General features: G+C 37.2%; 1 protein-coding gene across 1 annotated transcript in view; it reads right to left on the bottom strand.

Annotated features, from left to right (window-relative positions):
* bicc1a (BicC family RNA binding protein 1a) overlaps positions 1-18,702 on the bottom strand; it is a 66,733-nt gene that overhangs the window by 38,710 nt on the left and 9,321 nt on the right. Inside the window, exon 2 of the mRNA XM_028007390.1 lies at positions 2,835-2,881. Within this exon, the coding sequence (XP_027863191.1) occupies positions 2,835-2,881 (47 nt within the window). The remainder of the gene's footprint in view (positions 1-2,834; positions 2,882-18,702) is intronic.

The raw sequence follows: 18,702 nt of genomic DNA, 5'->3' as shown, positions 1-18,702 counted from the left end.
TCAGAAGGAGAGTTGAGTTTTTGACTGGAAACCGACTTCTAAAATTAAGTTTCCACTAAAACAGTCGTAACTCATTTTTTACCTTTTCTCCTCAGTAATTAAGATGTTTAGTTTTTATTTGAAATTTAATGGAAGCAGTTAGGAAAAAACAAGAGAGCAGGGAAAAACCCATAAAAAAAGGGCGGATGTAGATTTTAGCACAGAAGGGAAGAGTATACCTGAGCAAAGTGGGTCTACATGCCATCATTTCACCAATCCACATGCAGTATATGGGTCACAAGCACAAAAAATGTGCGTTTTGCATAAATATCCATGTAAGTGTGGATTGGGCCGCAAAACTGTCTGACCTACTTATGTCAGCCTCTCATAATTTCCTGCAGGACGATCACTCAATTTGGACTGTGGTAATTTTTTTTTTGATGTCAGAGCAAAGAAATACAAGCTGCTTTGGTACAAAAAAAAAAAAAACTAAACTAAATAAATTATGTTTGGCCTCAGATCTAAGCATGCTGCCACTGTTATATTAGGCCTGGCATAATTTAAAGAACCACATTCTCTGGGAAGGAGAGACGGAACAGGCGATCCCAGATGAACTGGATACAAGTTCAAAGTTGCCTCTCAGCTCAAAATCCACTCTGAGACCTTGTGTGGTGAACAGTTATCATCTTCACCAGCTTCAGCTTAGCTTCTCAAGTCTCTCTTTTGCCTCACGGTTCAACCTCTGCACCGCTTTCCAAAAAGCTTTCTGGTCTTGGCCATGAATTCGAACTCCCAACAGATCACAATGGGAAACTTTTCCAGCACAACAGCCCCTTAAACTGCATACTGACACATGTTTTCTATTAAACAATCATGAACCTAATTTGCAGAGAAAAACTCTCACTGCACCAGACTGATAGCAGTGAGACATCTGTGGTATAACGGAGTGCAAAGACAAAGCGACATGAAAGCAAGAGGGAGTTTGAGGGCCAAAACCAAACGGATATTCCCTCATATGAGCTGCGAGAACTTCGACAGGGCCAATCCCAAAGTGGTCCAGCTTGTGGTCTGCTGCCATCATTGTTACTTTTTCACTGACTCTGTGAACAGGGCGGACTAAACTAGACTCAGGGAAGTCCAGCAGACAGTGAGTAAGAGGCTCTGATCAACCAAGGTAGTGGGCTTGGGGACAAAGCGCAGGGATGGACCGTTTTGTGCTGCGGCTGAACAGCAGATCTCAATCCCAAGGCACAAGCAAAAAGAGTGTGTGTCAAAAACAATAAGTACATAAATAAAACTGACCATATGCTTTCACGAGGAAGCTAGAGTACCAGTTTATTAGTTGCACTGAATATGTGGGTGGGGATGTGGGACAGGCAGGAAGCCGTCCAACTAAGAGTTTCCATTTTCATCAAATTCAAGGTATTCTATGCAGCTCATCCATTTTCTCTCAACAATACTGCTCCACACTCCACACTTGGTGTTTATTTTCCTGACTTTTACTGGGCATATACAGGGAATCAGGAGTTATGGAAATGGAAATACTGCTGGAAAAGCATAACGCCGGGACTCCTGCTTCACTGCTTCTTGCCAAGTCAAACATCAGCACGCTAATTTCTGTTATCTGATTTAACGTGTAATTAGGATTATTTCTTTAAGCAAACTTTAAGTCACAGAATCACAGATACATTATATTTATATCCAAGTACACACAAAGTTACAGTATAGTGCATCCTCCAAATTCTAGCAAAAGGGAAAGGGGGGGAATGAAAAGGCGCCTGGCTTTAATTACTTAGGTTAAGAAAACTGCTGCAGGAAAAATGAAATAGCCGCTTTTTGACATTAAACTCAGCTTCCCAAATTCCGAAACCAAAAGCGGAAAACAGAGAAAGGAGGAACACTGAAACAAACCCCGCTGTCCTTCATTTCTTTGATTACAGCCCAGTAGCTTTCTGAGGAGGGTGTTTAATACACTCTGAAGCTTGTTTTAGGCAAGTAACAATCCACAAGCAATGTTTCAAAGAGAAGAAAATAACTAGCGAAACTGAGTAATAAAACACGACACGGTGTTGATGTTTGGAATTTTCCAAAAATGACAGAAGAGTTCATCTAATAGTTGCTATGCATGATGGGGAGGTTGTTCAACTTTTACCTAAGACTTTCAATCAATAGAGCCTGTTGTAGAGATGAGACTTTGGTGTTAGCATTTTATTGTTGATCTGTTTCAAACATACATGCATGAACAAATTTGTTTGCACCCCTGCAGTGACATGATCTCACAGTGCATGTTCTGTTCTTTATTCATTGAGATGTAGCTGGCAAGCAATCCACCTTGATCTAATTTTGGGAGTGTTGGATAGTCTAAGAAAATACTCCTCAGCACAATGGGAAAAATACTTTTATATAAAAACCACACAGATTCACACTTGACTGACATATCAGAAAGAATACGAAGAACTTGGGGTGGAAAAAACTCTTCAAGACTTTCTAAAATCAAGGAGAATCCTCCTTGTGCTATTCTTTATGTAGTGCCTTCATTAACTTTTATTACAACAGTCCGTAAAAAGACTCACCACTGGGCCCATTTTTAACAGTGTACTAAACTCTAGATAATCTAGTATGTCACAGTACATTAAGTAAGTGAGAATGGCCCCGAGTGTTGTGTCAGCTGTGTTTTGGCATCAGAGTCCTGGGGCCATTTAACGTCAGCGGCGTTCTATTGTTTTCATTTGTTTCGATTTGTAATTAGAAGTGACTGGACGAAACACCTGACGTACGCTCCCTTGTGAGGAGAGAAGTGGTGCTCGAGTGAAACCCAAAGACAAAGCAAACCCAGGTGCAGACTGCACACTCACCTTCTGAAAGAAATCCTCTCCGCCGTTCACTCTCCCCTCTGAGGCAGCTAGAGAGAGAAAGAAAGTGGAAGAGAGAAATAATTTTAATACAACTACACAAACATTCACTTTTAAAGGTGCAATGTAATCCTGTGACAGCCAAATTACACAATGATTATAAAGTCCTCACAGTGCTACAGTATCTTCATTCAGAGCTAGTGTTTATGGTGGATTTCTGTTTCTCTGGATATTTTATTTGGCACATTTGGTGGGATTGCTGATTGGCAGCAGTGGAATAAAATGTTCCAAGTAATTTTCTATAATCCCAGAGATGGGACACAGCTTCCGTGAAACAATTTGGTGGACACAACTCTTTCAGCGTTTTACACTAGCCAAAAATGAAGTCTTTCACACATTATGGTCAGATAGTGTTTTTTTTTACAAACTGGTTGCCTAATCTTTTGGAGCACAACATCAAAGAAACTCAAAACCTGTTTGAAAAATCACCTGTAAGCAAACTGAGCGTTAGGTGTTTACAGCCAGAGCTCAAAACAGAAGTGAGACAGGTCTGAAGTCGCTCCAACACATCTGCAAGTCCTTCAAACTGTTTCAGCTCTGTTGATCTAAAATATATTATCTGCCGCACAGGGCAAATTCTTTTAACGCTCTACAGCGAGAGTCTAAATGATGCTTCCAGGATGAGTTTTCAAGATGGGTCACAGGCAGTCTTTGTAATTTTGGTAGCATCTGGACAGTCAGATGGATTATAGACTTTGGTTATTGATGGTGACCTCAGTGAAACAACCTGAACGATATTATTAGAATAGAAAATAAATTCCTGCAAAAATGATGGTACTGCACTGAACTGAAAAGCCACAGAGGAGGTCAAACCACTGAATGGAGCATATTACAGCACCTCTAAGATAATTAGATTATTCCTGGGTCAGGTGATTCAAATATAAATTGGTAAAACTACGGTACTTTGCAAAGCTGTTCTGAAAACAGTTTTATGGAAATGTGCACACAAAACGCTGTTTACGGTTTCTAATCCATTCAAACGACCAACCGCCAAAGATCAGTTTCTTGTTCATGCAGAGATTAAAGCCAGATTGTTGAGAGCCTACATCCAGAGCCATTTGTACTGAAGCAGACTTCAAAATAAACACGTCTCCAGACGACAGTTTATGAAGACAGAGAGTCTGGCTTCGCTCAGTAGATGAGTCCATTCCTGGTCAAAATGTGTGCATGTAAAACCACCAGTAGCCCTCTTAGCTCATGAAAGACCAATTCTGACTTCTCTGTGACAATTAAACTCAAACACAAGAATTATTTAGGGAAAAGTTATAATCTCAAAAAGCGTTCATAATTCTGAGACAGAGTCAGAGTGGCTTCAAAGAGTGGCTGATGCTCACAGTGACGCACTTGGAACACAACTTAATATGTGTTCAATCTGATATGAGATAAATCCACAATTTCCTTGTAAAAATTCAACTGCAATAATTGAACTGGAAAAAGTCTATAATGAAGACTGGCGATACAACAATGTCTCAATGATATTTTAGTTTAAGTACACATCAATTACAATAACTGGTGTGACGGTAGATACAAGGATAATTGCTCTGTTCTTTGGCAGCTTTAAATGATCCCAAATTATGAAAACCCTGTTATTGTGCAATTCCCCTGCACAATAACTTGAGACTTACAAGTTTAGTTGCTGCTTAGAGAGCAGCAACTAAACATGGTTTATTCCCAGGTTGACAAAAGATAAACAGTCTAGCCCAACAGAACAGATTTTCTTCTGCATTCAAGTCTTCAAAAAAACAAAACAAAAAAAAAACAAATGCTAATGTCAAACTTAATGTCTCTGTGAGGCGAGTAGAAAAGAAATGATTCGGGGTGGGATGTGAGGACGAGGCAAAAACAGTTTGCCTCTCCAAACTATTTTTGCACAGATGATTGACAAACATGCACCAATGATTTTGCCAGTGATAGAATTCAAATAATTTTATTTTCAAGTACCCAGATGGACCACGGGAGTTTAGAGGTTGGGTGTAACAGCTGAGCCCTACAAGATGTCTGGGGTTCTGGTTGATCCAATGGGTCTGTGGGTCATGGGCTGCTGGTGGGGATGCTCACTTTGCTTTAGCTAGCATCTTTTGGGCTCTCAGGGAGGACAGCGGTCTTGGTCGGCACAATGTTGGTGTGTTGGTGACCAACAAAGACAAGGAGGTTTGAAGACATTGTGCTGTGCTTCCCCTTTCACTATGTGTGGGCCTGTCCTGCGTCTCTATTTTAAAACACTATAGACACTTAGGACTTTGGGGTTTTGGTGGACTAGACACTGCTGTTTGCAAGTAGTGGAGGCAATTATTTTTCACACAGTTTTAATATTTATTGTTAGAATTTGATACTGAAGACATTTAAGTGCAACAAAGAAGCTGAAACAGAAAAAAATAAATTCTGTAAGTGGGCACTTTTTCAAGGGGATGTGTGCTTAAATCTCTTAATTCCCAGCTTTAAATGTACAAGATAATGCAAAAAATGGCCACCGGTAAATTTAACTGCATTTGCTCTGCATACCTCAGCGTACCGTTTAAGCTAATGTATGTGTTGTTTCAGCTAGCAGTGCTTTATGTGAAAGAGACCAAAGGTTTTTACAGCAGTTTTGCAGGCAGAGCAAAGGGAAGTGATCTTGATTATTTTTCTATAGCTCTTAATGTAAAACTTTAAAGTACTCAGCACGCCATGCTATTTATTTTCCATGAAAGGAGGTTGTGCAGCCAGTATGACGAGGATGGAGATGCTTTGACTACATAAAATGAGAACAGGAGTAATTCGTGCCAGAATGGGCTGTAGGGAACTCTGCAGGGTATACTTGACCAATGCAGCGTTCATATAAGAGCTGCCATTGTGCAAGTAAGTAATTTTGCAGGTGTATGCTGCAGCTTCATACTGTTATAAACTAAACTTAAGACTTTAACAGTATAATTCTCAGCTTTATGACAAAATATGTTTTGCATAATGTTTCTGGTACATAAAAAGAGGTAGGATTTTTTTCCCCAATAATGAAATTATTAAGTCTAAAGGAAAATAATTACAACTTTAAATAGCAAAGAAAATAATAAAACAAAAGTAACAGGAGAATAAAAGCTGGAGATAAACAGAAAGATGTAAGAAAATACATTGCGTTTTGTTGTCAAGCTGTTAATAAGTAAGACAAATACTGGTAATAAGTAAGACAAATACTGGTAATAAGTAAGACAAATACTAGTAACAAGTAAGACAAATAGCTCAACAGCATTTTTGGAACAAGACTCAGGAAACTGAAAGGAATCTGCATGTTCTCACTCATGAGTGAGAACATGAGCGATGTGAAAAAAAACATCCTGTTGAGCGCACATGGAAGAAGACTTGGGAGGGACACAGCACGGGGTCCCTGAGCTATGCAACAGTGAAAAAGAGTAACTTTAACATGTCCTCTGGGGTGAGCATGCTCCTGCATGATGCAACAAGCTAGCAGAATAATCATTTTGGTGAGGCTCTGCACTCAGTACATGAGAAAAATGAAAATGTGGCTCTAAATGCTTTATGTTGGGCATCTATTCAGATACACCTGACCACATCATGACCTTTCCAAATAAAAGTGATCAGCATTAAGAATAAGGAACATTACTTAAGTTTGTATGTTAGGTACAAGTTTGTAGAGGGATATATAGCATAACAGAATGGATGGGAAAAAACAGATTACATTTACCATGAAGCTTTTTTCTCCTCTTAATGGAAACAAGAGGAATACAAAGCTGCCCCTAAAATGCTCAACCTTCAGCTGAAGTTCCCAGTCAACTAAATTTATGCATATAGAAAAGATAAACTTGTCTCTGTTTGACAATAACACCAAAAACTAAAAAAATAAATCAATAAAATATTGATTTATTTTATTGAATCATTTATTTTATGATTCAATAAAATATTCAATAAATTTATTTTATTTTATTTCAACCATCAATATATATTGATGGTTGAAAATTGTTCTCTGCAGCACGTTTTTGTCCAAACAAAACAAGGCCTTAGTGTTGTCAGTCTGTATTATTGAGGTGATTGAAAAGCAGGAAAGAAAGTTGATCAAAAAAAACAAAAAGTGATTTTTTAAAAATAAATATATTTTCCTTTTCTGTGGAAAAAAAAGAGAAAATTTTCCATAAAAATACACAGCTCATGCCTTTCTGCTTAGAGAACCGTGAACCTTTTTTTCATTTTGTTTGGCCCAGAGCTAAAGAGCATATATCTATTCTTCAGCTTGTGCTTTACATAAAAACAATCTGCTTCTGTTTCTTTTCAAAGGTTACCTGAGTTCAGTGCGCTCTCCTCCGTTCCAGCAAAAGCATCCAACTAATTGGCCCAGATTTGTATGTTGCAATCAGTTCTGTCATCAGACCCACTTTGAAAAATATGCACTTAATATCAACAGCAATTTTCTTTCGATGGCAATTTGAGAAAACAGTTATGACATTTGAAGGTAATCAGACACACACCCTTGCAGTTTTCCCTATGCAACTTCTTAAATGAATCTCATCACTGTAACGGGATGAAAAGGGCGACGGACATCAGAAGGGAAAGCACCCGGGGCCCGATGCTGCCAGATGAAGCGGCAGCGTCTGGGATTCATTACTCTGCGGAAAGACAAAGGTTCTGGGAGATTCCGCTGTTTTGACGGTAAAGGAATGTAAACAGCGCTTATTTATACGGTTATGACTTCAATCCACACACAACAGTCCGCAAAACAATAAAGACAGAAACCCAAATCACAAGGCAATTTTGACATCAACAATTTCACTGTTGCATAGTTTGAGTTGGACACTACTGAGGGTTAGCTAACGGCCGAGAGAGAGCACAAGTTCAAGAAATTACAACAATTCCAAATGGCACACATGTAAGCCATCACACATTTAGTTTTGACATGCTATATAGTAAAATTTATTCTGACATAATAAAAAGCCATCTGGAGCCAGATGCATGACCAATGTGTGTCCACCTGTGGCAAGCCATCAGGAACTTTAGGGTTTTCAAATTGGTCCTAAGTTAAGGGATGTAGTTTTGTCTTAGCACAGAATTCACTAATCAGAAATTCTTGTGTACATCCTCTTTATTCCTAACTCGATATTGCGATTCCGATTGTTATAATGAATTAGCACCCTAACTTTAAAGAAACAATTTGTTTCTCTGCTGTTGTCCAGGGCGACGAAGCTGGCCAAATATCAATACAATCATGAAATTGTAGCATTTCAATAATTATGCTTTTCTAGTTAATAACATTATTTATCTTCTTTTTTAAAATAATGTAAAAAAAAACTGAACACTTTCATTTACAATTTTACAATCAACTTACTTTAACTCAAGTGGTGATAGTAATAGAGAGATCACCTTTAGGACAGAGCGGGGTGCCTCTGTAAAGATACAGAGGAGATCACAAACATTATATTTGCTGTTTTTAAGCACTTTAAAACAGCACTAAAAAGAGTTTTGTACATCAAAATATTAGCAGTTGAGAAAGAGCAATTTTTTATTAGTTTACTTGCACCCTGTAATTTCCCATAATTTCTAGACAAACTAGGTAAATAAATGCCATTATTATATATGTATGTTAATTTCTTCATTTCGTTTGTATACTAAAACGGATGCTATCTTAGAAACTTGATTTTGATTTTTTTTTTTTTTCAGAAATAATTTTTGTTCCCACAATTAAACGTACCAGCCCCTATGAGTCAGACTGATAACACTATGCATGGAACTCTGTAAATTAGAGCCAGTTTGATATTTTCAGTATGAGTGAAATGTTTTAAACTGAAGTCAGAGGAAGCAGAAAGTAAGAGGCTACACAGGAACCTGCTGGATGAGACAGAGGGACCAGAATTAAGCTAATGGTCTGTAAGATAAACATGGTCTGCTGTTAGTATATGAACTGTACAAATCATGCTAATAACTTATCTGATACTGGTGACACTTTGAAATGCGATATCTAGTTGTTTTGTCTTGAAGTATTAATAAAGTCCTATTTATCTGCAGAGCTGTGTGGCGTGCTCTCTGGTTATTTTACAAACAATTCATTCCTGATCTCTGAAATACTCTTTCAAAGCTCCATGTGTCAGAATCTGTGTTTTTCTATGTTTTTATTTTGAGTTTCCGTGTTGGCCTGTCTTCCCCTTGATTGTCCCCAGGTGTGTCTCGTTCCCTTATTACCTCTTGTGTATTTAATGTCACCTGTGTTTCTGCGTCTCTGTCGGGTCCTCGTCGCTTGTCACGTCATTTCTGTCTGTCTGCCTGTTTGTTTGCCACGGATATATTCTGTTGCTACCGGTGTGAGCCCTGGCTTCTGCTCAGCCGTGCCGCCAGAACCTTGTGGACTGTTTGGAGCATGATTTATTATTAAAATACCATCTCTCTCTTACCTGGGTCTCAGCATCTGCCTCCTCACCGCCAACACCACCAATTCATGACACCGTGTTTCATGAATTGGTGGTGTTATACAATGATAAGTATAAAGCTTAAGTATACAACGATAGAATGGACAGCACACTTTGGGATCTTGTTGACGAGTAAATAATATGTAATTTTCTATAGTTAGGTTTCATTTATGGATGCGTCTGTCTCATAACCGAGGATTCTACCATAGATATAGGTTTAGATACAGAGAGAAGTAGCCCTGTAACTCTGGGCTCTCTTTAAAAAAAAAAAACATTTAATTGTTAATATGGCATTTTTTAAAGCTGATAAATACATATTTTGTTATTTACAATAAAAAAAATACATCTGACAACATAATAACCTACAGATAGATCAGTGAAAGTAGCAAAATTATACTTGTGATACAGCTATTAACACTGACCACATTTGAACCACTTAAAACCAAATGTGTATAAAGTAAATGTTGAAAAAATTACAGATTCAATATAAAGGAAACTCAGATTTCAGGGAGGACAAGTCAAACCTGCAATGACAAAAATATGAAAAAAACACAAAACATTTTAATTAAGAAGAAATGAGATTTTCTTCTTTTTCATTATGTTCAGAAACATAACTACATACCTCTTTTTCCTAAAAAGCTAACAGTATGCTTTTGCTGGCAGAACATTTTAATGATTGCTGTTTTCACAATCACCTTTTAACCTCCTCTAAGTGATCCGTTTTTCTCAAGTCTATGATTATCTTCCAATTTTGAATTAAGAAATGAGACCACAACATTTCCCCCCAGTTCTTAAAAAGCTGCTTAAACTTCACATTCTTAAAATTGCTTTCCTTTGATGCCACTTCTTTACCACAAGTAAAAACTTACACTGAAAAATGTCTTTTACACAAAAAAAGAGCAGCAGGGAAGTAGTGGTAGGGAGATTTTAAACAGAGAACATAAACAAGAAACACACACACACATATATATATATATATATATATATATATATATATATGTATATATATATGTGTGTGTGTGTGTGTGTGTAGCTTCATATTTACTTCAGTCAAGATACAAGTAATTTCCCACCAAACAGGCTTCAAAATAGATTATACATGAGCTTTTTAATTCTGTTTCAATGGACAGATTGTACTGAAGAGATCACATAAAGAAGTGGACTTATTGCTAATTGAACACACCAGGCCTGTTTTATAACATATCTTCAGCACATTTTATACATTCTGCATTTTTCTGCTTCTGAGAAATATTTTTGAGCCCTAAGCTTCCTTTTTTCCAAATTCAAAAACATAAGAAATGATTAAGTATCTATGGGAGTGCTCAACTCGACATCTTGACAATATCCATTTCAAATGTGAGCCACTAATTCAAATCCCAGTTTGCAATAAAGCCTTTTTACAAGATTGGCTTGGTAAAATGTATGCCAAACAGATTTAATTATTATCAAAGCTTTTGGCAATTTCTTTAAAATCAAGGATTAGGGTTTGGCAAAAGCACATGAATCTTACAGAGGAATATCATAACTAACCATTTGTTGTGACTAATGTGACTATCAATCATCATTAATCCATTTGTAATGCGTCTGATGATAATCCGCTCGGCTTGTCTTCATATTCCTTCTTGTTTTCTGATTTGTTAGCAGATTTAATAAAACATATGATTTTTAAAACAGCTGTTTTTGATTTGGCTGAGATGACAAAGTTTGGCTCATCATCTCTACTAACCCTCTTTGAGGCACAAGATACAATTAATCCTTATCAAGGGCAGTCTAACCAATGACAATTATTCATTGGTTAGACTGAATAACAAAGGAATAATTAGTTAATAAATTAATCCATAGTAATATTATTTTATTAATATGGATCTGTAAATTAAAAATGGGTATTTTTACAGCTGTGAGATCACTACCTTCCAAGTTTAGCTAGACATGAGTTCTGGCCTGGTCCTCAATATTTTTAATTCGTCGAAGAGTACAAGCAAAATTCTATTTATTTGTAGAAGCTTGTGGAATTAAAAACTAAAATATGATATAATATTACTTTCCTATTTTCATCATGGCATTAATGACTCACATCAAGGAACAATGAGAAATAGGGTATTGTGATATCCTACTGCATAGCAACATGTAATTTTGCTTGATCTTCCCTGATAAAATGTACCAAAAAATAAACCATATCAGAATATTGATATGGTTTATCTATTTGGTGTTCCTTAGATAGAGGACCATTATCTAAATCCAATGTAACCTATTTTTTTTAGATATTGAAGCTCATGGAAAGCAGCGGCTGAAATCACACTGAAGTCTTGCAATTACATTACAATGCAAATTTGGGCCACTATTGATATCTAATATATATCTAATATAAATACTCATGTTATGGCAATACAATAACTGATATTTACCAAAACTGTACATGTTTCCATACTCTTTCATCATTGTAAAATAAATGATTGCTAACATTCCTTCTCTGCTTCAGTTGAACACCCATAATCCCGTGCTGCATTCCTATCACTTCTACATACCCAAACAAATACCACATGGTCAACACTCTCCCCATCCTAAAACGCATACACAAACGGTGACAAAATGGAAATATATATTGGTTACTGGTATCGGTCCAGTTTCACTTATGGAGCTGATACTTGTATGTTCAAAACTAACCGACAGCCAACACCAATGCCAAAGCTGATACATTGTGCATCTCTGGCAAAATGTTTTGCTCCTCTGTGAAATTTCAGCATGAAGGCATCTTCTTCACATATGGACTGCGTTCTTGAAATGTTTAAAGAATGTTTTGGGAAGCTAGGGGTGCGAGGGGTTTCAAATGCATTCTTGAACTTCTTTGGAGCGTTTTCCACACAGCTCAGTGATAGAATGTCTATAAAATCAGCAGGTGAGAGAAAATGTGCAAATATTACATGAAACCAGAGGATTTGCTGCGAGCGAGTGAACGTGCTCGGCATGAGCTGTATGTCGCATTCTTCTTGACATCGTAGATTTGCTCGAGAAATGTGGTATTCCTAAAACATAGCATGTAGCGTCAGGTGCTTTTCTGAGAGGTTTACATTCAATCGGGGATTTCCACAACCTACTTCATGCATCATATTTAGCCTTTTTCTGCTACCAAAAGACCAGTTCCCGCAAAACTATGGTGGTGGTGAGATGGTCCATCTCCAAAAGAAAAAAGAAACATTCACCACAAATTATGTATGTGAAAAACATCTCAGCCCAATCGGCTGCATGTTCTCATGAATCCTCTCAAATGTTCATGGAAGAAAAAGAAAACAGACAATACAACTGATAGCATTTGACCTGGCTGCTTTTCCACAGAAAGGGCTGCTCTCATTCAACCAGACTACACGTCTTCCTCCGCTGACAAAATGTTTCTACAAGTGTACGACCTTGCAGCTGACAGGTAGTTGGCAGTGATGGGATTGAAAGCTAAATGAAAACAGATAACTCTGTTTCCCTGTGAGCCGTTCTGGGATACTTTTATTTATGTTGGCATCTTAGCAACAGATTCCAGCACCTGAGACACCTTTCAGCTGTTTCTACATGGCAACAGGGCTATCTATTCGCCCATTCATGACTGATGCAGCTGAAGGAGAAACAGCTGTCTGGTTTATATGATCTGCCATATCAGTGCTGCCAGAGAAGCTTTCTAAGTTTTCAACATAGACATTGCTTTTCAAAGACAACTGGAAGGTTATTACCCCCTTTTGTAGGTCAAAAAATCATTAATATTTTAACAATTATTCTTGTTCGTTGATGTCTATCAGTCGTTAAATCCTGGCTGCCTTTTATCGTTTAATCCACATTCCTTGTTGTAACTCTTAGTCTAAAAATAGTTTCAGGGTTTTTTTAGGTTAGAGCAACAGATCACATTCTTAACACATAATTTACTGTCTGTTTTCTGTGTTTCCTGCCTCTTTCCCTTTGACTGCTAGAGATTCGGTAATAGTAAAAACATAGGTCCGTCTATACCCATTTTAATCTACCAGTGAATCAAAATAATGAAATCCAACACCAAGTATACACAATGCATAGCACATACATTGAAAGTGGGAGACGTAAAGGGGTTTAAGTGACTTTGAACATACTGTAGCATAATTGTTGGTGCCAGACAGGCTGGTCTGACCATTTCAAAAACTGCTGATCTGCTAGCATTTTCGCACGCAACCACATCTTGGGTTTAATCCGAAAAAGATAAAGCAATCAGAGAAAGGGAGTTGTGTGGATAAAAGTGTTTATATCAGAGGTCAGAGGAGGACGAGCAGAGGAGGTTTGAGAAGACAGAAACCCAAATTTAGCTCAAATATCCAACGGTGAAACATGAGTTACAGAAAAAAAAAACTAACAAAAACAAAACAATACCAGTTGCCACTCTTGTCAACAGTAAACAGCAAACTATGGCTAAAATTCGGACAGGCTCGCCAAAGTTGGGCAGTAAAAGATGGCGAAAATATCCCCCTGTTCTGATTAATTTGATTTCTGCAGCAAGATTTTAAGGTCAGAATTTGGCACAAACAATATAAAACCATAGATCCATCCTGCATTGCATCACTAGTTCACACAGTTGAAGGTGAAATGGTTCAGCAGAATTTGCCTTATTATATTAAAGTTCTTAGGTCTCTTATGAGAGTTCCAGTTACGTTTATGTGAAATTAATGTGAAAACATTAACCTATGTATATAGGCAGTGATAGCCTCCCTGAAACTTTTTCTCCTATTTGCAGGTCTACTATCCCCCATAATCTACATTTAGTTTCTCTAAATATGAAAAAAGGCCGTTCTTCCTAAAGATATTTCTAAAGTGGAATGTAGCTGTAGTCTTCTATAAACTCTTTTCTTGCTGCTGCATGTCATATGGAGCAGTTTTCTGAAATAGTAGGATAATTCTAGCATGTTTTTCATGAAGAAAGACCAATATTTTATCCTATTACAAATATTTTACTAAACTTTTTTTTGCAGCATTTACATCTCCAACACACATGCAGTCTTTGATAGAAAACAAATTTTAAACTGAGTTTAAGTATGTGAACAAGATACAGAGTAATAACTAAACACTAAACACAAAGGTTCATTTTACACTTGCCCACTCTGGCTTTTTGTACCAGAGTGGTACAAAATGAAGCCATTTTTATTTTCCTGTCCACACTTTTTCTAACTTTGATTGTGTTTCCATAAATCTTCCAACGTGTTTAGTCGATGCTGAAACTAAAAGGTGAATAAAATCAGGAATAATACACGAGCTGCAATTGTTTTTGATATAATGTTTAGCCTCTTTAGTATGCTCTGGATCAACTTCTTACGAATGTTTTTGCAGTTACTGTTGACATCATTGCCAACTATTAGCAGAGCATTGATATTACAAGTTTTTGTAGGATTTTCAGAGACACTGGAGACGCTTTTTTTCTACAACAGAGCTTAAAATATCCAGACTCTTTTGCGCAAGGCCTAAATCCAGCATCTACCGCAATGAGTCATTCTGACTGTTTATAATAAGCTACTTCCAAAGATCTACTGATAACAGTAAGACACTTTTTATTGACATATACTGGTCTGATATGTAAATATTCCATTATGTTAGTATTAAACAATATTATTTCAAGGACTTCAAGTACATAATTCTGTTTCTCGAAATTAAAAAAATGACCACAGTTGAAATTCCCAGCCTTTCCATGAAAGTAAAAATATGTTGTTTTTTTTGCTTTGACATTGCAATCACTTAAAACTTTTTTGGACAGCTCATACCCACAGCTGACGAAGTATTTTTGCATCGTGCTGAAGTTGCTGCCTGTTCCTAAGCAGCTCCTCTCTTCTCCAACTTCCTGCTCGGTTGCCAAGCAACTATGCTATAAAACACACTTACTAAGTGCCAGATGTTCCTGCCTGGCAAAGACAAAAGCCTACCGGGAAAACTAGATTCACTGACCCTAAAGTCACAACAATAGGGAGTCTAAAGATTAAGACGAAAAAAAAAAAAAGTGACCTGATCCTATGACAACAATTTTATTAAAAATAAATTTCTGCAGCATGTTCAAGAAAAAAACAACCATGTTTGTTGTAGAAATAAGATGTTTGTGGTGAAATGTTTGGGTCATCTTCCCTTTTATCTGCCTTGTGTAAACGCTGCCAAAGGGTTACATAATGATGTACATTCCCGGTGCCTGGTATCTAATAGATCCCCCACTGAGCGTAGGGAGTCGACTTCTATAAACATTTCACTGTACTATTAGGAAATCACTGACATTTGATGTTCATGTCTCTTTAGCTACAGTGCATAAGACCAGCCTTTTAAAGATGAGACAGATCTGTATAGAAGATTATTTTTATAGTTGTTTTTTTTTCTTTTGTTCTATTCCTGAACTTCATTACTCAACCTCTGAGTTATCTGAAGTGATACATTTGTTGGGGATTGTCAGAGTGTAATGATACAAATTTCCTAACTCATTTAAGGTTTTGGGAAGTTTCTCTCTTAATAATTAGATTTCCTTTTTGTTCTCCATCCACTCTATATATATATATATATATATATATATATATATATATATATATTACTAGTCCCAGTAATGGCTGGGACTAGACTTTAAAGGTGCACGCATAAAACGGCTTCTCTCCAATCAAGGCAAGTGGAGAAAGGCAGATTGTTCTGGTTGTTGAATGAGGAGAGAGAACAACAAACCAAAACCCAAGGTTATCCACATATAAACATATAAAAAAAGTGATGCTGAGGGAGGGGTTAAAGGCTGGCTGGTTTAGATGTGTTGGTGTGGCTCGTCTTTGCGTTTACGTGCTCGTGCGCACCCCCAGTGAAAGACTTTCTAAAATAGCAACCGCAAACCAGACAGAATGTAAATCTGTGCTTTGAAAAGGACAGATGAAAAATAAGTTTGAGGGCCATAGAAAAACAGGTATTCATTTCAGCCCATTTACAGCTCCAGCAGCAAAAGAAATGGGTCACGGCACTCCAGCTTGACTCAGAATGTTGAAATAGCACGCCTGGTTTTATTTTCTTGAGTAATAAAATACAGGGTTTTCTGTAGAGTGAAGCTCAATTATATTACAGCTTCTGAAAGTCTCCTCATGCCCAGCATGAAGGAATTTCACATGTAAGCAAAGCTAAATAAAATTGTTTAATTGCATCAGCATGTTTTAGAAAGAGAGAATGAGTGAGAAAGGCAATGCCAACCAGTACCTAAGTTTACCTTTACGGGACATGCTGAATGTTAACGTTTTATGATTTCAAGGACTACTGAGAGTTATAAAGAGACTTCAACTTGTCTACAGAAAATTATATATTCTTTCAAAGTACATGGCATTTATTGTAAATGGAAAACACTGGATTACTGGTGCTTTCCACAACGTTCATAGGCACTGGACTCACGTCAGCATAGTTTTGTGACGGCCTACCCTGCATAGCAACTATAAAACTCCTATTCAAAGTTGTCAAATATGCCTCTGTTCTTCTACCTGACATTGTGCAGAAGAAGAAGAAACAGCAGTGTTTCTTGTTTCCAGAAAATGCGCAAATTGAGAAGTAAGCTGTTTTCTGACGTCACACAGGTGTGTACTGCTATTCTGATACCATATCCAAAGTAAAAGCAACCATTACACCCAAGTTAAAAATTAAAATATTCTGAATATTTTCTATATTTTTGTTATTTCCTTGTATTTTTTGCTATGGAGTCAATAATTATCTAAGTAGTTCTTTAACTTGACTTAATTTACTGATGGTACATGAACATCATCACTTCAATCCAGGAATTTCCCCAAACAGTGATTTGTCATAAAGTGGAGTAATGTCCATACAGAAGTTAATCCATCTTATTTTTGCTAAATGATAGGGAAAACGTTGTTCAGTTAGTAGGTAAACTATTCTAATTGGAATCTAAAACTATACATAAATCAAGAGTTTAGGCACAGCCATCTACAACACTTATTCAGCATGAAATCCAGTCAGTCTGTTATACAAATCTTTCTGAACGACAGATGATTTCCAAATCTAGACACGAGACAGGGATTTTCCTTTCTGTTGCTGGCCTGCTCTCTTGTTTTCCATTCTTTGCAATGTTTCAATCCAACAATAATCTGTTATAGGATTCTCTCCAAGTTCCCAGCCTTTCCATCTTTACTTTCACTTCAGGTTCATCAGGTCTGAAAAAGCACCACGACATCTACTATGTCCCAAAAACCCAAATACTTCCAAAGTCCATTCACTTGTATACATTATGATGCACATAATAAAAAACATGTGTTGCAATACGCAGCTGTTTTCAAAGTTGCTGATGCCTGAACTTCTCCACTTTTGTGTGAGAAGGTTAAATGAGTATTGAGCTGTAGGGTTGGGAAAAGACCGGCAAAATCTGGAAACTTCGGTGACTGTACCATGGGTTTGATGGAACAACATAGCAGTGTAGAACCGTCAGTGTTGAGAAATAAAGGGGAGAATGAAGGAAAAAAAAGAAAAGCCAGCAGAACATTCCCCGAAAGACACTCACTTCCTGTCTACGAGTCTTACTCAGCAGCCAGGGGAAAGAGGAGGCTGAGGCCCCTTTTACTTAGTACCCTCATTATAAATTGGTGGAAAACCTAATGAAGTCATTCTTTGAGTTATAGGAAAAAGACAATAGCTGGATTTTCTTCAAAGGTCTAGATCAACTACTCATTCTTTTTTTCATAATTCTTTTTTATACTGGCTAAAAGTTTACATTTTTAAAATTATAGCAGTTATTGCAAATATAACTAATATAATTATTACTAAATATAAGCAACATTACAGCAACAAGACCATCTGGACTAAAAGAGGAAGGCTGACTATTAGAGGTGGGTGGTAGTACAGTATTACATATATGGGGCATGTATCTACAACATTTTTACATATTTATTAAAACTATCACTATGTTGTGCCCGTATAGTATGAAATAGATAATCTGAAGAAGAAAAAATCAAGGTCCTCTGCCTTCTTCCAGTGCTCCAAGAACTAACTACAGAACTAACACAGCTTGGTGAAAAACAATCAGAGCCAGGAGGAAGGTCTTAGCATTGTTAATCTTGTGTATGCGCCGCTCACAGCTGCCCTCTTTCTCTCTGCCACTATACAGATTCTTCCCATCAGCAGAGCCTGCCACAAATGACTAGTTTAGTATGGCCACCAATGACAGTGGATAAACAACTTTCCTGTAACAGTAAGTTGGTTCTCTGCCATTAGCACACTGAGCAGCACATACACAAGGTTGATTGGCAGTGCAAAGACCCTCCTCCTAGCTCTGATTGGTTGTTTTCGACCAGGAGTGGTGCATTTCTTCAGATGGCAATAGTAGCTCAGGGAGGAAGTGGAGGAGATTGATCTTGTCATCGATTATCTGACTCATATACTGTCACATTTTGAACATGTATGTAAAAAACTTTTAAAATGAAAGTTAT

The sequence above is a fragment of the Xiphophorus couchianus genome, chromosome 22 (genome assembly GCF_001444195.1).
Source record: "Xiphophorus couchianus chromosome 22, X_couchianus-1.0, whole genome shotgun sequence".
In the NCBI taxonomy this organism is placed as follows: domain Eukaryota; kingdom Metazoa; phylum Chordata; class Actinopteri; order Cyprinodontiformes; family Poeciliidae; genus Xiphophorus; species Xiphophorus couchianus.
The sequence above is the reverse complement of the archived record's forward strand: the minus strand, read 5'-3'. Positions and strand labels throughout refer to the sequence as shown.